General features: G+C 47.8%; 1 protein-coding gene across 1 annotated transcript in view; it reads left to right on the top strand.

Annotated features, from left to right (window-relative positions):
* LOC144612049 (sonic hedgehog protein-like) overlaps window positions 1–21,925 on the top strand; it is a 111,319-nt gene that overhangs the window by 60,904 nt on the left and 28,490 nt on the right. The window contains exon 2 of the mRNA XM_078431547.1: window positions 20,976–21,237. Coding sequence (XP_078287673.1) covers window positions 20,976–21,237 — 262 coding nt within the window. The remainder of the gene's footprint in view (window positions 1–20,975; window positions 21,238–21,925) is intronic.

Raw genomic sequence — 21,925 nt, 5'->3', positions numbered from 1 at the left:
TTCAACACAGAACATCAACATCTGACAGAATGGCAACTTGAATGTTTAGTTTAGAGATACAGCGCGGAAACAGGCCCTTTCGGCCCACCGGGTCCGCGCCGACCAGCGATCCCCGCACATTAACACTATCCCACACCCACCAGAGACAATTAAAAAAAAACATTTACCAAGCCAATTAACCGACATACCTGTCCGTCCTTGGAGCGCGGGAGGAAACCGAAGATCTCGGAGAAAACCCGCTCAGGTCACGGGGAGAACGTACAAACCCGTACGTCTTTGGAGTGCGGGAGGAAACCGAAGATCTCGGAGAAAACCCACGCAGGTCACGGGGAGAACGTACAAACCCGTACGTCTTTGGAGTGCGGGAGGAAACCGAAGATCTCGGAGAAAACCCACGCAGGTCACGGGGAGAACGTACAAACTCCGTACAGACGGCGCCCGTAGTCGGGATCGAACGCGGGTCTCCGGCGCTGCATTCGCTGTAAGGCAGCAACTCTAACGCTGCGCCACCGTGACCGCAATAATTTATGTCGTTTCACAATACAAAACCCTGCAAAAGATGACTACATTTTTTTGTTCATGCTGTCTACTGAAAGTAGCTTCATTCCAAAGATGCCTCAAAATCTAGCTGTTCTCCATCACCTTGCCCGATGTGTTATCGTAGTCATTGTAGTCTACTGTCACGTGTACCGAGGTACAGTGAAACGCCTTTGCGGTGTGTCATCCACAAGTGGGAGAGTCTAGGACTAGAGATCACAGCCTCAGATTTAAAGGACGTTCCTTTAAGAAGGAGATGAGGAGAAATTTCTTTAGTCAGGGGGTGGTGAATCTGTGGAATTCGTTGCCACAGACGGCTGTGGAGGCCAAGTCAGTGGGTATTTTTTAAGGCAGAGATAGATAGATTCTTGATTAGTGCGGGTGTCAGGGGTGATGGGGAGAAGGCAGGAGAATGGGGTTAGGAGGGAGAGATAGATCAGCCATGATTGAATGGCGGAGTAGACTTGATGGGCCGAATGGCCTAATTCTGCTCCTATCACTTACGACCTTATGACCTTATGATAGAAAACTGGCTGAGTAATGGGATACAGAGAGTAGGTAGTAAAAGGTTGATTTGGACTGCAGGGAAGTGCAGGGTGAAGTTCCCCAGGGGTCAGTACCAGGGGCCACGCCTTTTCTTAATATAAATTAATGACTTCAGCTTGGGCTGAGCAGGACACAATTTCCAAATTAACAGTTGAAACCTGGAGGGAACTACGAAGCGGATAATAGACTTCAAGGAGATGGAGACAGGCGGTTGGAATGGGTGGACTGGTGGCAGATGAAATTCAATGCCGCGATATGCTAGGTGTTACATTTTGATAGGAAAAATGAGAAGCAGTAATATAAACTGGAAACACAATTCTGAAAGGGCTGTGAGAGCAAAGCGACCCGAGCTATTTGTGTAGAGTTCACCGTAAGTAGCAGAGCAAGGTGAGAGAGTGCCTGATGACAGTTTGGGATCCTCGGCTTTATTAATAGTAGGGGTTGCCAACTTCCTCACTCCCAAAGACGGGACGAGGCGACGTCACCGCCCCGCGCCCCACGTGACCTCACCCAGCCAGCGGCCACGTGCTCCCGCTCCACCAATGGCAGCCGCCCGGGCCGGGAGGCGGGTTGCTACGCAACCTCCGTTAGGCGAACACACTCACCCTGCTCCCCGAACACACTCCGTTAGTCTACACTGTCCGGGCCTAGAGCGGCCCACGAGCCTACAGTGTCCGGGCCTACAGTGTCCGGGCCTACAGTGTCCGGGCCTACAGTGTCCGGGCCTACAGTGTCCGGGCCTACAGTGTCCGGGCCTACAGTGTCCGGGCCTACAGTGTCCGGGCCTACAGTGTCCGGGCCTACAGTGTCCGGGCCTACAGTGTCCAGGCCTACAGTGTCCGGGCCTACTGTGTCCGGGCCTACAGCGCCCTCCCAGGCCAAATACGGGACGAGGGTGGTCCCGTACGGGACAAACTAATTTAGCCGAAAATACGGGATGTCCCGGCTAATACGAGACAGTTGGCAACCATAAACACAGTAATGTGGAGGATTTGACTGGGACAAGATGTGGGCAGCCATTTTAAAAGGCCACAGGCAGAGCATTTGGCCAAACAGAGTCTGAGAGCACGGATGAATAATAACAGATTTTACTGTGCTGTGCAACCGAGGACAGGAGACTGATTGAAATGTAGCCTCATTCTTGCGACAGTCTCGTCTATTTGCAATTTCCTCAGACAGTAGATTCTCTTTATTAATTTTATAAGTCAATTAAATAGCAGTGGGTTATATACACCCAGACAAGAATCCAGAACTTCTCCCAAAAAGCACAAAAAATGTGTTTGTTAGAATAATAATTGATAGTGTAATTATGACACATGTGTAGGATGTTACAAAATGTCAAGGCTTGTCACGCATAACAAGGAAAACTTGACACAAAGCCTGGCAGCAATTGAAGTGGAGACGCCTGTTTCTGCACATTTTTGCTTTGGACTAAATGGTATATTGTTGTTTTTTCCCTAAATGTCATTTTATTTTCTCCAGGCCAGCCTGGCACGACAACCCGACCCAATTCCCAACCCCCTCCCCTTCCCACTCTGACCTTTCTGCCCTGGGCCTCCTCCACTGTTAGAGTGAGGCCCAGCGCAAATTGGAGGAACAGCACCTCATATTTCGTTCGGGCAGCTTACACCCCAGCGGTATGAAGATTGACTTCTCGAACCTCAAGTGACCCTTGCATGCCCTCTCTCTCCATCCCCTCCACGCCCCCCCATCCTAGTTCTCCGACCAGTCTGACTGTCCTCCTGATTAAATGTTATCTTTGTATGCCTTCCCCTCACTAACAATGATCTATTCTACATTTTCCTTGAGCTACGTCCCCTTTGATGCCTCATCTTCACACCTTACCCTTCCATATCTCTGTGTCTCCCTCTCCCCTCAACAAGGGCCTCGACCCAAAACGTCACCCATTCCTTCGCTCCAGAGATGCTGCCTGTCCCGCTGAGTTACTCTGGGATTTTGTGTGTAACTACTCGAGTGGTTTTATTGATTATGCTCATTGATTTTCATTGAGTTTAACAAGGAAGCAGCTTAATTTTAGTTGACTTTTGGAATTCATATAAAGACACAGTAAAATTTTAAAACAAGACTTCCAGAATGTAGACATGGAATGCTGGAGTAACTCAGTGGGACAGGCAGCATCTCTGGAGGGAAGGAATGGCTGACGTTTCGGGTCGAGACCCTTCTGCCGAGATGCTGCCTGACCCGCTGAGTTACCCCAGCACTCTGTGAAACGTCACCTATCCATGTTCTCCAGAGATGCTGCCTGACCCGCTGAGTTACTCCAGCACTCTGTGTCTATCTTCGGTGTAAACCAGCATCTGCAGTTCCTTCCTACACTTCTAGAATGTAGTTTATTTTGTTAATATCTCATCCGAAATGATCAAAACCTCACCAATCCAAAAGCAAGATGGTTGTCCACTATCAGCCTCTTGATTTCTCGGTGTTTAATAGTGATTGCATTTATTTTAAAACCTGCCAGAAATGCACTATTGATACAAAAACTGTGGGCTTTTAATTATCTTGAAGACATAAGAGATCGGTATTTCAAGTGCTGTTTCACCAACTCAAAACATTGATGGAAGGAACAGGAAGGAACTGTACAGGAAGGTACAGTCTGAAGAAGGGTCTCGACCCGAAACGTCACCCATTCCTTCTCTCCAGAGAAGTTGCCTGTCCCGCTGAGTTACGCCAACTTTTTGAGTCTATCTTCGCGTCTATTTTCATGTAACATTCCGCAAAGTACTTCCATGGAACTTCATCAGCACTGCTCTGGGAGTGATTAAGCGACCCTGAACCCAATTTTAAGCAGTTTCTATTCCTCTACCAGGTTTACACTCTGAACAAAATGGTTGGGCCCTCTTTATTCCCCATAGGGTTGCCAACTTCCTCACTCCCATATAAGGGGCAAAGGGTGACGTCACTGCCCCGCGCCCCACGTGACCTCACCCAGCCAGCGGCCACGTGCTCCCGCTCCACCAATGGTGGCTGCCCGGGCCGGGAGGCGGGTTGCTACGCAACCTCCGTTAGGCCGCGCCCGGGCCTACACTGTCCGGGAATACAGCTGCCCCCGGGCCTACAGTGTCCGGGCCTACAGTGTCCGGGCCTACAGTGTCCGGGCCTACAGTCTCCGGGCTTACAGTGTCCGGGCCTACAGTCTCCGGGCCTACAGTGTCCGGGCCTACAGTGTCCGGGCCTACAGTGTCCGGGCCTACAGTGTCCGGGCCTACAGTGTCCGGGCCTACAGTGTCCGGGCCTACAGTGTCCGGGCCTAGAGTGTCCGGGCCTACAGTGTCCGGGCCTACAGTGTCCGTGCCTACAGTGTCCGTGCCTACAGTGTCCGGACCTACAGTTTCCAGGCCTACGGCACCATCTGGGCCTAATAAGGGACAAGGGCGGTCCCATACGGGACAAACCAATTTAGCCCAAAATACGGGATGTTCCGGCTAATACGGGACAGTTGGCAACCCTAATTCCCGATGCCTTTCATATGTTTATTGAGGCACTTGACTTAGTGGTCATTATTTGTCTGGGAGACAGAAGGTTATGGTTCTAATCATCGCTCTTTGTACTTGCCTGAGTCTTCAGTGGATCAGTGAGGAAGCACTATGTTGCGAAAGATGGCACCTTTCAGATGAAATACACCAAGCTCCTATCTGTCCTCTGAGTAAGGTATAAGTTCCTAAGGAGCAGAATTAGGCCATTCGGCCCATCAAGTCTACTCCGCCATTCAATCATGGCTGATCTATCTCTCGCTCCTAACCCCAGAATGCTTGGCGTTATTTGAAAAAGACATTATTGCAGCTAAACGTCTTCCTTCCAACGATGTAAATCGAAAAGTAAATTTTAAATCTTGTTGCTGTTATGGAAAGTTTATCTGCGCAAAATGGCTTTGTCTAATCGTTACGCTTCAACGTGATTCTTTGCGTGTGAAATGCTCTGAGATATTTCTGGGAAATACGGTGAGGCCTTTTGATAAATGCAAGCTCTTCTTTTTTTCTCAGATGCTGACAGACCTGCTATGCATTTCCAGTGTTTTCTCCTCCCTCCCCAGTTGGCTCAGTAGGTTGATGTGCATCAGTCATGCAGCATGGAAATAGGCCATTGCAGCCCACAGAGTCTACACCAACCTGCGTGCACCCATCCATATTCATCCCACCTTCCAGTGCCCGCTGTGTCAAGGTGATCCAAGTGGGCGGTCACGGTGGGGCAGCGGTAGAGTTGCCGCCTTACAGCGAATGCAGCGCCGGAGACCCGGGTTCCATCCCGACCACGGGCGCTGCCAGCACGGAGTTTGTACGTTCTCCCCGTGACCCGCGTGGGTTTTCTCCGAGATCTTCGGTTTCCTCCCACAGTCCAAAGACGTGAATCACACTAGTTCCATCTGCCATCGGTGCTAACTTTGGCACTGTGGTCACTTTAAGCCCCGCAGCTGCACCCAACTCAAACTACGGCACGGTGGCGCAGCGGTAGAGTTGCTGCCTCACAGCGCCGGAGACCCGGGTTCCATCCCGACTGCGGGCGCTGTCTGTATGGAGTTTGTACGCTCTCCCCATGACCTGCGTGGGTTTTCTCCGAGATCTTCGGTTTCCTCCCACGCTCCAAAGAAGTACGGGTTTGTAGGTTAATTGGCTTGGTATAAATGTAAAAAAAAGTTAAATTTTTCTAATTATAAAATCGGTTTTATAATTATAATTGATCTGTCCCCTTATGGGCAAATCTCCTCTTCTTTTAGGCCCTTATTTTCTGATTGATTTGGGAGCAGTGCAATATGGGGTCGGATAGAAGCAGCGAGATCTTATCGAAATGTATCAGATTATTAAGGGGTTGGACACGTTAGAGGCAGGAAACATGTTCCCAATGTTGGGGGAGTCCAGAACAAGGGGCCACAGTTTAAGAATAAGGGGTAGGCCATTTAGAACGGAGATGAGGAAAAACGTTTTCAGTCAGAGAGTTGTGAATCTGTGGAATTCTCTGCCTCAGAAGGCAGTGGAGGCCAATTCTCTGAATGCATTCAAGAGAGAGCTGGATAGAGCTCTTAAGGATAGTGGAGTCAGGGGGTATGGGGAGAAGGCAGGAACGGGGTACTGATTGAGAATGATCAGCCATGATCACATTGAATGGCGGTGCTGGCTCGAAAGGCCGAATGGCCTCCTCCTGCACCTATTGTCTATTGTCTATTGTCTGATTCATCCTATTCGTGTAGGAAGGAACTGCAGGTGCTGGTTTAAACCTTAGATAGACACAAAAAGCTGGAGTAACTCAACAGGACAGGCAGCATCTCTGGAGAGAAGGAATGGGGGACATTTTGGGTCAAGACCCTTCTTCAGTCCCGAAACGTCACCCATTCCTTCTCTCCAGAGATGCTGCCTGTCCCGCTGAGTCGCTCCAACGTATTGTGTCTTATCTTTAGTTCATCCTATTTAGTCGGAAGTTAGTCTTTGATGTCAAAGCACCTGAGGAAGAGAAGCTAAGAATAGCTCGATACAGGCCATAAAGGTCCCAGGTTTAGTTTAGTTTAGTTTAGAGATACAGCATGGAAACAGGCCCTTCGGCCCACCAAGTCCACGCCGACCAGCGATCCCCGCACATTAACACTATCCTGCTAATACCGCACTTAGGATAATTTTTTTACATTCATACCATGCCAATTAACCGACAAACCTGTACGTCTTTGGAGTGTGGGAGGAAACCGAAGATCTCGGAGAAAACCCACGCAGGTCACGGGGAGAACGTACAAACTCCGTACAGACAGCGCCTGCAGTCGGGATCGAACCCGGGTCTCTGGCGCCGTGAGGCAGCAACTCTACCACTGCGCCACGGTGTCACCCTTTGAGTTGTGTGAAGCCTTAGGGTTTCAACTGACCCCAGCGCCTCAGGTCAAACCAACGTTCCTGCTTCCGCTTGTTCCAGTTACACTGGAAAATAATCGCGTTGACGTCAAAAGTCTGATGTCTTTCCTTTCGCTGAAAACATCATGTCTCCGCGTCACATCGCCAAGCTGGCTTGCGTTTGGAAATAGTCAACTTTCACGTGTTGCTTTTGAGAATGCACTTCCAGCCGCCGCAATGAGTAAATAGCTTTACAAATGCGCAATCTTTGATGGAAATATCTGAACGCCAACAAGGATAAAAGCCAATGTATCCACAAAGCTCTGCAAGGACTGGCAGGCGTAGTCCTTGAAGCTTGCAGGCACACCTCTGATGAGGGACTCCAGCTCCTAAACACAAAGATGGCGCCAAGGGTCGCAATGTTGTCACTGCCAAAACGAACGTTCTCTCAACAACTGAGGACCTCGCTGAAGGTCTGGAGGAGGTGTCCGATTTGAAAGAAGAGCTCCAAGGTAAGCAGCAATATTACTGTACAGTAACAATGCAGATGACTTTTTTAAAATATAAAGGAGAGCAGTAGTTAAAGATGTAAGCGTGGACTGTACAGGCACAGGGAAATACGACGAAGGATACAGTAAGTGAGGCTGGATAAGTGAAAAGGCCTATGGAAGTTGCAATCAAGCTGCTAGGGGTGAGGATGGGTGAGTGAATGTACTGCAGGAAAGATTCATTCGGCCAAGTTGAATTCACTCTGCTCTTTTGTTTTAAAGGCAAAACTGGCTTGTAACCGAAGGGCTTGAAATGGAACAAGTGATGGAGCCCCAGACTTTGAAAAACTCACTCCATTTAAGGAAGCTTTGGTTGAGTTGTTCAGGAGGGAGAGTTGGGACTGTGGAGATTGGAGGGGAGCTCAGGACTGCCGGTATGTACCGTATTAATCGTATATTCTGTGATTGCACGCTGTGTTACACCAACGTGTCCGTGCGCACTCATTCTGCACAAGCGCACAATAGTGCATGCGATGGCAACGGGGCGTGCAACAGGATGGTCACATGCATGGCGAGCAGAGTGCGTGGAGAAGAAAGCCCGTGCGTTGGTGTGGTCGGCATCTCGAGCTGGAGCGGGCTTTACGCCCGTCGCTGAAGAAGCAACACCGAGCAGCTTACAACGGCACTGGTGAAGAATTGGACTGTGGTGGCTGGGGAACCAGCTGGTCCAGTGTGCAGGTCCAACATACCTCTTGCGCTCCTTAAATTGGAAGGTGTTTCGAGCCCCGACACCCAGAACGGTCTGTGGCCCGCGTCGCCGGTGCCTTAGATTGCATCGTGTACACTGTGCAGCTTGGCATCGAGGGATGTCAAGTTCAATGGTGCCTGCGGAGCTGGCTGGGAGTGAAGAGTTCTTCCATTACTGCAACGGGCATTTTGGGCTCGAGGTCCCACGATCCACCCGTGAAGTGAAGAGGGAGTGGTGGCTTGTGACGAGGGCTTCTAAAACTTCCATCGATGCTCAGCGTTCTATACTCTTGCAGATCAATGGGCTTCATGCGAAGATGCACTCGATGAAAGAGTTCAGGAACAATTGATCTGCAAGGCCAAATAGCCCAGAACACGCGTGCTGCTCCTGACAGATTATCCAACTGTGACAATGGCAAGAGGCAGGTCCATCAGAGTTGGCCACTAGATTCATGAGTGGGCTATCAATATTCATCTAAGCCCACCATTTGCCAATGGAGCCAGGCATCAATGATCATCTCACCTTTGGGAGCATTGGCAACTTGTTCAGGAGTGGCAGACATACACTGTCATCGCATTGCTTGAATAAAATTACTTCACATTCACTGTTGCAGTCCAGTTACTATGCACAACATTAGCCTCAAAGTTAGCGAGTCAAAATTCTTCACGGGGCACATGTAACGATGACCACCATGCTAACGGTAAAGCGTGGCAAAATGCAAGCTGTTCCCCCAGGGTCTTCATAGATTGGTACTGGTCCTTGGTCAAGAGGACCCCGTAGATGGCCAGTGAGTCGCCTGTAGAATTGCTCACTTCTGCTGCACCCCTAACCTACTCGCTCCTCTTGCATTGTAATGGCCACAACACACATGAGCCTTGCTTATTTTTCTACTGTGCTGAGATTTCTAGCCATTGTGTTTCATTGAGCTGCCCGAGGCCACATATAACATGGTGAAATATTACTTTTCAGATTGACCCAGCATCGAGAGGATGGTGCATCATTTGTGACGAAACGTTACTAAACGTTACTAAATTAGTAACGAAACGTTACTAAACGGAAAAAAAAATGTTTGCACATTTTCAACAGTTGAAGTCTTCTTTGAAGCATTGAAGAACTCGGTGTTGCTTCCGGCTAGAATGTAAAACCAAACGCTACCAACTTTATTGTTTAATATTAGCAAGCCCGGAGTGGTCTCTCGTTGAGTGATAACAGAATTATTCTGCTCTGATGTCCTCTAAAATCAAAACCTGTTATTGGGGCCGGGCAAGGTACATGGGAAGAACATCCATCTGACCACCTGAGCCTGCGAAAATACTTTTTTGAGGGAAAAAAAAATTAATTTACATGTTACAAGGTAGACACAAAGTGCTGGAGTAACTCGGCGGGTCATAAGGTCATAAGGAATAGGAGTAGAATTAGGCCATTCAGCCCATCAAGTCTACTCCGCCATTCAATCATGGCTGATCTCTCTCTCCCTCCTAACCCCATTCTCCTGCCTTCCCCCCTCCCCCCCCCCCATAACCCCTGATACCCGTCGAGCAGTCTCTCTGGACAAAATGGATGGGCGACGTTTCGGGTCGGGACTTTTCTTCAGAAGTCCGAGAAGGGTCTTACCTGAAACGTCACCTCACCATTTCCTCCAGGGATGCTGCCTGGCCCGCTGAGTTACTCCAGCATTTTTGTATCTATCCCTGGTATAAATCAGCGTCTGCGCTTCCTTTTCATTAGTATATAATATGTTACGCTATCGGTAAGTACACTGCTTGCTTTGTGGCGCTGGACTCTGCAGGCAAGGAAAGCTCCATGCTTGATGCTTGCATGATGTTTGAGATATTTGAGCCGCTCTCCGAAGTGCTATCATTGATTTCCGCGTCCATCGGCATGGGTGTGGGCAGTCCTGGCTTCTACCGTTCATCATTCTCAGATATCTCCTGCAGGAAGTATTGTACTTCGTGGTCCGGTACCTGTTGTACCTTTGGTGACTCTGGAAGGACCACCAGTACACTTGTGTGAAAAGGTTACATTGCTGGAGCTCAACTCCAGGCTGTTTATTCCGTGGCCACCTGCATCCAGAGTGACCGCCTAATCACACCCATCACTTATATACACAGCCATACAAAGTAGTTCTTGGATACACAATATCACAATGTCCCAGCAATATCACAACATCCCCCTTGTCTTATATATTACAACAGGAAGGTGCACGAAAGTGTGTACTGAGCGCGGGAGAAATCTGGTCGGCCCTCGTAGAAACCAGTTGACCCTCCGTGCCTTGAATAGCAGAAAAGAAGTAGGTGGAGGGGAAGAAATTTTCTTGCCTTCCATCACAGTGAAGGGGTGTCTGGAGGAGTCACTGTGATGGATATTTGTGTTAAAACTGTGTGTCTTGTGTCTTTTACTTTGCACTGTTGTGGTTGCGTGGCAAATGATTTTCGTTCAATTCATTTTGAATGACAATAAAGGTAAATTCAGATTCAGATGCAGATTCAACTGCAATTGTGCTTTTCACAAAGTAAGCAGAGAAAGAAAGAGAATGCATAATTATGCATTTATACCAAATGTTATTTTATTGTGGTGCATGAGTTTCGTATGTCTTTAAAAAATAAACCTGTAAACTGAAGAACAGGTGTACTGGTAAGATAGAAGGCGAAAATACTTCATTTAGGCTTCAGAGTCAGAGAAGCTCTGGGCCTTGAGACTTCTTCCCATTGTTCCGTTTAAGTTCAGGTGTTTTTTAATTAACAACGTCAAGTGCACTTGGCACTCCGCCATTTTAGTCACATGGATTTCCAGTCGTGGGCTGTGCCTTTTGAAACTTGCGCACCTGGAAGGGAGTATGACCAGTTTGCACGTTCAGTTGAACTGCGTCAAGCTGAAGGGCTTCCAACTCGGGGGTTATGACATTGGCAGCTCTGATTGTAAAATAGAGCCAGGTTAAGCAAGAAGAAATCAACAGAGAATGGATTGGTACATGGGATCTGATGACTTACATAATGTAATACAGTGATGCACCTTGTGTGTTAACTGGCATCTGATGAAGCACTATCATTATTTGAATGGGGATACCCATTAATGAGTTTTGACTTTGTAATATATATTGGCGGGCACGGTGGCGCAGCGGTAGAGTTGCTGCCTTACAGCGCTTGCAGCGCAGGGAACCCGGGTTCAATCCCGACTACTGGTGCCGTCTGTACGGAGTTTGTACGTTCTCCACGTGACCTGCGTGGGTTTCCTCCGAGATCTTCGGTTTCCTCCCGCACTCCAAAGACATACAGATTGTTGGTTAATTGGCTGGGTATAAATGTACAAATTGTCCCCAGTGTGTGTAGGATAGTCTTAGTGTGCGGGGATCGCTGGTCGGCGCGGACTTGGTGGGCCGAAGGGCCTGTTTCCCCGCTGGATCTCTGAAAATAAAATAAACTAATCGGAGGACCGGGGAGACATTCTAAATGGAAGAAAGAAACACAAATGCTGGAGTAACTCAGCGGGGGACGGGCAGCATCCCTGGAGAGAAGGGATGGGTGACGTTTCGGGTCGAGACCCTTCTTCAGCATTCTAAATGGTATTAGTCCAATGATCATTTATTTTATAGAACGTTTCTCAGCGGCATGGGTGCTTTGTGTATTTGGAGTTATAGTTCAGACGGTTTGATTTTGGCCAGTGCATCAGGTGTGGCTTTTTTTGTTAGATTAATTTAATTGTTCGTACTTTAATGAGAAGCTTGTGTGTTCAGGCATCACCCAGAACGAAGGTGTAATCTAATTATGACGGTATAGAGGGAGGATATTCAATGGATTAATTTACCTTCCTGATTTTTTGTTTGTTTGAAATGTTAGACACCTGAAAAACCAGCTATTCTCCGAATATCTTGTCTGGCCTTCATTTTTCATCAAAAACAGATTTATCATCGGAAAACCCCATGACTGCGTGGGTTTTCTCCAGTTGCTCTGGTTTCCCCCCACACCCCAAAGATGTACAGGTTTGTAAGCATGCAGGTACAGCAGGCAGTGAAGAAAGCTAATGGCATGTTCGCCTTCATGACAAGAGGAGTTGAGTATAGAAGCAAAGAGGTCCTTATGCAGTTGTACAGGGCCCTAGTGAGACCGCACCTGGAGTACTGTGTGCAGTTTTGGTCTCCAAATTTGAGGAAGGACATTCTTGCTATTGAGGGCGTGCAGCGTAGGTTTACTAGGTTAATTCCCGGAATGGCGGGACTGTCGTATGTTGAAAGACAGGAGCGGCTAGGCTTGTATACACTGGAATTTAGAAGGATGAGAGGGGATCTTATTGAAACATATAAGATCATTAAGGGATTGGACACGCTAGAGGCAGGAAACATGTTCCCAATGTTGGGGGATTCCAGAACCAGGGGCCACAGTTTAAGAATAAGGGGTCGGCCATTTAGAACGGAGATGAAGAAAAACTTTTTCAGTTGTGAATCTGTGGAATTCTCTGCCTCAGAAGGCAGTGGAGGCCAATTCTCTGGATGCTTTCAAGAGAGAGTTAGATAGAGCTCTTAATGATAGCGGAGTCAGGGGGTATGGGGAGAGGGCAGGAACGGGGTACTGATTGTGGATGATCAGCCGTGATCACATTGAATGGCGGTGCTGGCTCGAAGGGCCGAATGGCCTCCTCCTGCACCTATTGTCTACTGTTTGTAGTTTAATTGGCTTTGGTGAAAATTGTAAAATTGTCCCTAATGTGTGGGATAATGCTGGTGGTTCGGCGGGGACTCGATGGGCCAAAGGGCCTGCTTCCACGCTGTTTCTCTAAATTGAACGAAACTTTAAAAAAAAACTAAACCGATTATTTTATCTCATTCTTCATTCTTGATAGAAACATAGAAAATAGGTGCAGGAGTAGGCCAGTCGGCCCTTCGAGCCTGCACCGCCATTCAATATGATCATGGCTGATCATCCAGCTCAGTAACCTGTACCTGCCTTCTCTCCATACCCCCTGATCCCTTTAGCAAAAAGGGCCACATCTAACTCCCTCTTAAATATAGCCAATGAACTGGCCTCAACTACCTTCTGTGGCAGAGAATTCCACAGACTCACCACTCTCTGTGTGAAGAAATGTTTTCTCATCTCGGTCCTAAAAGACTTCCCCCTCATCCTTAAGCTGTGACCCCTGGTTCTGGCCTTCCCCAACATCGGGGACAATCTTCCCGCATCTAGCCTGTCCAACCCCTTAAGAATTTTATATGTTTCAATAAGATCCCCCCTCAGTCTTCTAAATATCTTGGCATGCGCAAAATTGACGAACAAATGGATTCATTCGCTGTTCTAATGGCACTCTGAATTATTATCATATCATATCATATATATACAGCCGGAAACAGGCCTTTTCGGCCCACCAGGTCCGTGCCGCCCAGCGATCCCCGCACATTAACACTATCCTACACCCACTAGGGACAATTTTTTTACATTTACCCAGCCAATTAACCTACATACCTGTACGTCTTCTTTACATTCACATTCTAATGTCCTTGCGCTTTTAAAACACACATGATTTTCACATAGCAAATATGAATGGATGTATGGGTAATGGGCTCAGAATGGCTATTACCTGCAGAAACGATGTACTTTATCCTGAGGTAAAATGTGCCTGATAAAACACAGAAGGCAGCCTTTCATGCCATGCCCACTCCTCGAGGAGCAATCCGTGCTTTATGATCGTGTATGTGGTATAATATAACATGGTTGGATTCTCCGTGGTGCACGTTTGCATCCCAGAAACGCATGTCTTAATTTCCCCTGGCAGTTTGATTAGTCTGGTGAGGTATTAAGCCATACAGATGGGGAGGGGTAATCAATTGCCTGTGCTGTGTTGGCTCACCTCTGCTAAGGAAGTTATTAATCTTGTGTAAAAAAAACCCACGGTGGCGCAGCGGTAGAGTTGAGGCCTCACAGCGCTTGCAGCGCCGGAGACCCGGGTTCCATCCCGACTACGGGTGCTGTCAGTACGGAGTTTGTACGTTCTCCCCGTGACTGCGTGGGTTTTCTCCGAGATTTAGATTTTAGATTTTAGATTTAGTGATACAGCGCAGAAACAGGCCCTTCGGCCCACCGGGTCCGCGCCGCCCAGCGATCCCCGCACACTAACACTATCCTACACGCACCAGGGACAATTTTTGCATTTGCCCAGCCAATTAACCTACACACCTGCACGTCTTTGGAGTGTGGGAGGAAACCGAAGATCTCGGAGAAAACCCACGCAGGTCACGGGGAGAACGTACAAACTCCGTACAGACGGCGCCCGTAGTCAGGATCGAACCCGAGTCTCCGGCGCTGCATTCGCTGTAAGGCAGCAACTCTACCGCTGCGCCACCGTGCTGCTTCGGTCTCCTCCCACACTCCAAAGACGTGCAGGTTTGTAGGTTAATTGGCTTGGTGTATGTGTAAAAATTGTCCCTAGTGTGTGTAGGATAATGTTAGTGTGCGGGGATCGCTGGGCGGTGCGGACTCGGTGGGCCGAAGGGCCTGTTTCTGCGCTGCATCTCTAAACTAAGCTGAACTAAAACCTCCTGGTTAGGGAGGACAGGACCAGGTTCTCTGAGCTTTTCACTGGGCCTCGGAACGATAAATTAGACTGAAGTTAACTGAATGCTGGCCAGTCACTGTTGCGAGGAGCTTTGCACAGGGGGAATATTAACTCGGCACAAAACCAGGCTTGGTTTCTGTCCATTTTCCATTTGAGTTGTTCACCAAAACTCGCTCAACTTACTGAACATGGGCACAGTTATTCATGGACTCCTTGTGCCTGTGAACTCACCATGAGAAAGATGTGAGTCAGCATCTTTGGAGGAGAGAAGTAGGTGAGGAGTAACCATTTTGAGAGGTCTTGTGCATTGGGTTGAAGGTATTCTGTGCCTGAATAGTGTCTGCAACCACAATGATCTGACTTTTCATTGCCCATGTCATCATTTAAAGGTTTTCTAAGCACAATAGGCAATGGCAGGGTGAGGTTTTGTATTTGTAAACACAGGTATCCCTTGATTTGCAAATGCTCCATTTAAGAGGTTTAGGTAAAAAGCACAACTGAATGTGAGGCATGTGTCCTAGCTTTTTCACTAGAAGGAGCAATGTTTAATGTTATCAATAAAGACCAACTAAAATGGTAGACAATTGAGATTCCAGTGGGGTGGAGGGCAGTCTTTGTTCAGACAAAACTGCTCAGCTGTGTCTACAAAAATCCAATCCATTCCACTCCAAGCTGCCTCCGAGAGTTAGAGGCGTGAAAGGACAACTGAGGGGGAAAGGAAAACTGGGGATTGGGAGGAAGAGAGAGAGAGGGATGGCTCGAACTGGGGGAGAGAGAGCTGGCTGAGAGACTTGGTGAGCATCCTAATTGGGGACATTATTAATTCATACATGATGTATGTTATTATCTTATTTTGGAATGGAATACTTTATGGTCACATGTGGCAAGTCGCAGTGAATTTCTCTGCTTGCACACCCAAGGTATGCAAATAGTCGCCACACAAAGGGCGCATAAAATTACAACGTTTCCCCGCCGGCTCCTCCTTTGTTGTCCCCCGCCCCCCCTCCCCCTCCTCGCGGGGCGGTCCCTCCATGCCGGGTCCTCCACTGTTCATCCCCTTAACGGTGGTTCCCCCCGTGCCTCATCGCCATAACTTTCAGAATGTATTTATTAATAAAATATTATCTTATCATTTCAGCGACATCTATTGCTGTTTTTTTTTTTAAATGTGCTTGGGTATTTTTGGCCAAAGTTCTTGCGCTCTGCAACACAGCCCAGAGTTTTTTTCGATTGGACTTCATGGGAAATCTTTCCTTGATTTGCAAATTTTCACCTAAACCCAACGTTTACTTGGAACGTCAGCCCTTCGTAAGTCAAAGGTTCCCTTTTTTATTCCAAAATATGGGGCTGTGCTTGACGTGGCATGTTGTAGTTCACCATGACAATTCTGATTCACCACCGAAACTGGGCAATTGAGCTACATGTCCATCAACTTCCCTATGTTCCATAACATTTTTTAAGCCTGCTTATGAGATTTGTGGGCATGTTGATGATTTCATCAGAAACCATCATGATTACTGAATGGATCGACTGGGCTTATATTCACTGGAATTTAGAAGGATGAGAGGGGATCTTATAGAAACGTATAAAATTCTTCAGGGATTGGACAGGCTAGATGCAGGAGACATGTTCCCGATGTTGGGGGAGTCCAGAACCAGGGGGTCACAGTTTAAGAATAAGGGGTAGGCCATTTAGGTCTGAGATGAGGAAAAACTTTTTCACCCAGAGCGTTGTGAATCTGTGGAATTCTCTGCCACAGAAGGCAGTGGAGGCCAATTCACTGGATGTATGCAATAGAGAGTTGGATATAGCTCTTAGGGCTAACAGAATCAAGGGATATGGGGAGAAAGCAGGAACGGAGTACTGATTCTGGATGATCAGCCATGATCATATTGAATGGCGGTGCTGGCTCGAAGGGCTGAATGGCCTACTCCTGCACCTATTTTCTATGTTTCTATTTCAATTGTCTCTTCCGCAGAACAAAGAAAGTGGGACCATTTTTTTTAATCGATTGTTAGAATATTATGTGACTAGCTTGTATCAGCTGATGATAAAATACTTATTTTTTATCTATCTGAGGTCATTTGCTGGAGCAATCATAGCCCCATATTAGATCTGTCGTTTTCACACCTTATTCCTAGTCTCCCTCTCCCTCTTAGTCTGAAGAAGGCTCTCGACCCGAAACGTCACCCATTCCTTCTCTCCAGAGATGCTGCCTGTCCCGCTGAGTTACTCCAGCATTTTGTGTCTATCCCATATGAGATCGGTTTAATGACAATGTCACCTTCCATCGATAAGCAGATATTTTACCATGTAACCAGAAATAAATAAGTGAAGCTTTGAGGGTGTTTAAAAACTGAAAAGTCCAACCTAATGACATGCTTTATGGAAGATAAGCCTTTAAAAATCTAGCAGATACCACATCACCTCTGGTATTGGCTGCTTTTAGGTCATCTGAGACTGAAGCATTAATTTTTCCCGTATAATAGTCTTGTGTCTTGCGTCTTTCCCTCCATTTTTTTTCTTTCTACCACATCATGCACTCATTCCACAGTTACTGATGAAGCCCCATTGGCAATACCTCACTGTGGGCTTGGACAAGGGGTCTTACAGGGCTATCCATTCAAGGACATCACAGATGAGCCCAAAGCTCATTTGAACCGCTGAAGTTGTAGGAGAGGCCGCATGCCTGTGTGAGGACAATGACTGAGATCAGCTCATCCCAGGGTGGCACGGTAGCGTAGCGGTAGAGTTGCTGCCTTACAGCGCCGGAGACCCGGGTTCGATTCCGACTATGGCCGCTGTCTCCACTGAGGTTTTACGTTCCCCCCGTGACCTGCGTGGGTTTTCTCCGAGATCTCCGGTTTCCTCCCACACTCCAAAGACGTACAGGATTGTAGGTTAATTGGCTTGGCATAAATGTATAAAAACTTGAAATTGTCCCTAATGTGTGTAGGATAGTGTTAGTGCGCGGGGATCGCTGGTCGGTGTGGGCTCGGTGGGCCAAAGGGCCTGTTTCCGCGCTGTATCTCTAAAACTGAAACTAAAAACTATCCCACATATGCCAGGTTTAGAATATGTATATTTATTAGTCTGTACATTTCAAACTAAGAAAACAATTGGGGATCACCCATTGACATCTATTAGTGACTTAGACAATAGACAATAGGTGCAGGAGGAGGCCATTCGGCCCTTCGAGCCAGCACCGCCATTCAATGTGATCATGGCTGATCATTCTCAATCAGTACCCCGTTCTTGCCTTCTCCCCATACCCCCTGACTCCGCTATCCTGAAGAGCTCTATCTAGCTCTCTCTTGAATGCATTCAGAGAATTGGCCTCCACTGCCTTCTGAGGCAGAGAATTCCACAGATTCACAACTCTCTGACTGAAAAGGTTTTTCCTCATGACTTGTAAGAAAATAACTGCAGATGCTGGTACAAATCGAAGGTATTTATTTCACAAAATGCTGGAGTAACTCAGCAGGTCAGGCAGCATCTCAGGAGAGAAGGAATGGGTGACGTTTCGGGTCGAGGCCCTTCTTCAGACTGATCAGAGACTCTATTAGTGGCTTGTTGCTTTATCTTTATTCAAACACTGTGAGCTTGGAAATAACCCATCTATCTGAGGTAGACTAATAACACACACATCTGAGGTAGACTAGTCCCAAGTTAGACACAAAATGATGGGAGTTCAGTTTAGTTTATTGTCACGTGTACTGAGGTACAGTGAAAAGCTTTTTGTTGCACGCTAACCAGTCAGCGGAAAGACTGTACTTGGTTACAATCGATCCATTTACTGTGTATAGATACGGGGTGATCATAAGTGTTTGAATATAGGACATTATCAAGTTCAAACATGGAGCCAGATACAGGATTAGGGTCAGAGCTGTTTTGAGCTGTTTTGTATACACTGGAATTTAGAAGGATGAGAGGAGATCTTATCGAAATGTACAAGATTATTAAGGGGTTGGACACGTTGGAGGCAGGAAACATGTTCCCAATGTTGGGGGAGTCCAGAACAAGGGGCCACAGTTTAAGAATAAGGGGTAGGCCATTTAGAACTGAGATGAGGAAAAACTTTTTCAGTCAGAGAGTTGTGAATCTGTGGAATTCTCTGCCTCAGAAGGCAGTGGAGGCCAATTCTCTGGATGCATTCAAGAGAGAGTTGGATAGAGCTCTTAAGAATAGCGGAGTCAGAGGGTATGGGGAGAAGGCAGGAACGGGGTACTGATTGAGAATGATCAGCCATGATCACATTGAATGGCAGTGCTGGCTCGAAGGGCCGAATGGCCTCCTCCTGCACCTATTGTCTATTGTCTATTGAGTTCAGATATGGCAAAGGGTTTTAGGTCAAGGTTGGCAGTGGAAGGATAATAGTCGAGGTCAAAGATGGAGACAAAACACTGGAGTAACTCAGCAGGACAGGCAGCATCTCTGGAGAGAAGGAATGGGTGGCGTTTCGTGTCGAGACGGGCGGCACGGTGGCGCAGCGGTAGAGTTCCCGCCTTACAGCGAATGCAGCGCCGGAGACCCGGGTTCGATCCCGACCACGGGCGCTGTCTGTACAGAGTTTGTACGTTCTCCCCGTGACCTGCGAGATCTTCGGTTTCCTCCCACACTCCAAAGATGTACAGGTTTGTAGGTTAATTGGCTTGGTAAATGTAAAGATTGTCCCCAGTGGGTATATCCGATAGGATAGTGTTAGTGCGCGGGGATCGCTGGTCGGCGCGAACCCAGTAGGCCGAAAGGGCCTGTTTCGCTGCGGTATCTCTAAAACTAAAAACTAAAAACTAAAAAACCCTTCTTCAGAATGAGAGTCAGGTGAGAGGGAGACTAGGTGTGAAAACGACAGGTCTAATATGGGGATATGTTTGCTCCACCAAATGACCTCAGATATATTAAAGTGTACCTCCTCCAACCTCATCTATTGCATCCGCTGCTCCAGATGTCAACTTATTTACATCGGCGAAACCAAACGCAGGCTCGGCGATCGCTTCGCTCAACACCTGCGCTCAGTCCGCATTAACCAAACTGATCTCCCGGTGGCTGAGCACTTCAACTCCCCCTCCCATTCCCAGTCTGACCTTACTGTCATGGGCCTCCTCCTGTGCCATAGTGACTCCCACCGGAAATTGGAGGAACGGCACCTCATATTTCGCCTGGGCAGCTTGCAGCCCAGCGGTATGAACATTGACTTCTCCAACTTTAGATAGTTCCTCTGTCCCTCTCTTCCCCTCCCCCTTCCCAGATCTCCCTCTGTCTTCCTGTCTCCACCTATATCCTTCCTTTGTCCCGCCCTCCTGACATCAGTCTGAAGAAGGGTCTCGACCCGAAACGTCGCCCATTCCTTCTCTCCTGAGATGCTGCCTGACCTGCTGAGTTACTCCAGCATTTTGTGATCAGATATATTAAAAATAAGTATGTTATCATCAGCTGATACAAGCTAGCCATGTGATACTATAGTAGATTCAAATAAATTGTCCCACTTTCTTTGTCCTGTGGTAGAGACAATTGAAATAGAAAGCAGAGAAACATAGAAAATAGATGCAGGAGACAATAGACAATAGACAATAGGTGCAGGAGGAGGACATTCGGCCCTTCGAGCCAGCACCGCCATTCAATGTGATCATGGCTGATCATTCTCAATCAGTACCCCGTTCCTGTCTTCTCCCCATACCCCCTGACTCCGCTATCCTTAAGAGCTCTATCCAGCTCTCTCTTGAATGCATTCAGAGAATTGGCCTCCACTGCCTTCTGAGGCAGAGAATTCCACAGATTCACAACTCTCTGACTGAAAAAGTTTTTCCTCATCTCAGTTCTAAATGGCCTACCCCTTATTCTTAAACTGTGGCCCCTTGTTCTGGACTCCCCCAACATTGGGAACATGTTTCCTGCTTCTAACGTGTCCAACCCCTTAATAATCTTATACGTTTCGATAAGATCTCTCATCCTTCTAAATTCCAGGAGTAGGCCATTCGGCCCTTTGAGGCAGCACCACCATTCAATATGATCATGACTGACCATTCAGAATCAGTACCCCGTTCCTGCTTTCTCCCCATATCCCTTGATTCCGTTAGGCCTAAGAGCTACAGTACATCCAACTCTCTCTTGAAAACATCCAGTGAATTGGCCTCCACTGCCTTCTGCGGAAGAGACAATTGAAATAGAAACATAGAAACAAAGAAAATAGGTGCAGGAGTAGGCCACACGGACCCTAACTATACCACTTTGTTGTGCAGTGCCATGCCGCCAATAACAGGTATGTTTATCTCTGTTGGTTTTCAGCGCTGCAAGGATAAAGTGAATTCACTGGCGATCTCTGTGATGAACCAGTGGCCCGGGGTGAAGTTACGGGTGACAGAGGGCTGGGACGAGGACGGACATCACTCCAAGGAATCCTTGCATTACGAAGGGCGGGCGGTCGACATCACCACCTCGGACAGGGACCGCACGAAGTATGGCATGCTGGCTCGCTTGGCGGTCGAGGCAGGATTTGACTGGGTTTATTACGAGTCAAAGGCTCACATTCACTGCTCAGTGAAATCAGGTAAGAGTCAAGAGTTTCATCGTGGGCTTCGGGAAAGATTCCGTTGCGGGATACCTCTTTGCACCAATTTTGTCCGGCGCAATCTCCATCAGTAGACCGGAAACTCGTTGAGAATAATTCAGCTGAAGAGAAACGCAAAAAGCTGGAGTCACTCAACGGGACAGGCAGCATCTCTGGAGAGAAGGAATGGGTGACGTTTCGGGTCGAGACCCTTCTTCAGACGGTCTGTACGGAGTTCATGACCTGCGTGGGTTTTCTCCGAGACCTTCGGTTTCCTCCCACACTCCAAAGGCGTGCAGGTTTGTAGGTTAATTGGCTTGGTATAAATGTAAATTGTCCCTAGTGTGTGTGTGTGTGTGTGTAGGACAGTGTTAGTGTGCGGGGATCGCTGGGCGGGGCGGACCCGGTGGGCCGAAGGGCCTGTTTCCGCGCGGCATCTCTAAACTAAACTTAACTAAAAATGAGACTTGCTGTTGCTCGTGTTTTTATGTCTGGCTGTGGCTGCTTTGACAGTCCGGAGTCGCCTTCCAGAGGGAAGTGCTTCAAAGAGTTTGTGGCCAGGGTGAGAGGGGTCAGAGGTGATCTTGCCCGCTCGCTTCCTGGCCCTTGCAGTGTACAGTTCGTCAATGGGGGGGAAGGTTGCAGCCAACAACCTGTATAAGAAAATAACTGCAGATGCTGGTACAAA

Source organism: Rhinoraja longicauda, chromosome 42, assembly GCF_053455715.1.
Source record: "Rhinoraja longicauda isolate Sanriku21f chromosome 42, sRhiLon1.1, whole genome shotgun sequence".
Taxonomy (NCBI): domain Eukaryota; kingdom Metazoa; phylum Chordata; class Chondrichthyes; order Rajiformes; family Arhynchobatidae; genus Rhinoraja; species Rhinoraja longicauda.
The sequence above is the reverse complement of the archived record's forward strand: the minus strand, read 5'-3'. Positions and strand labels throughout refer to the sequence as shown.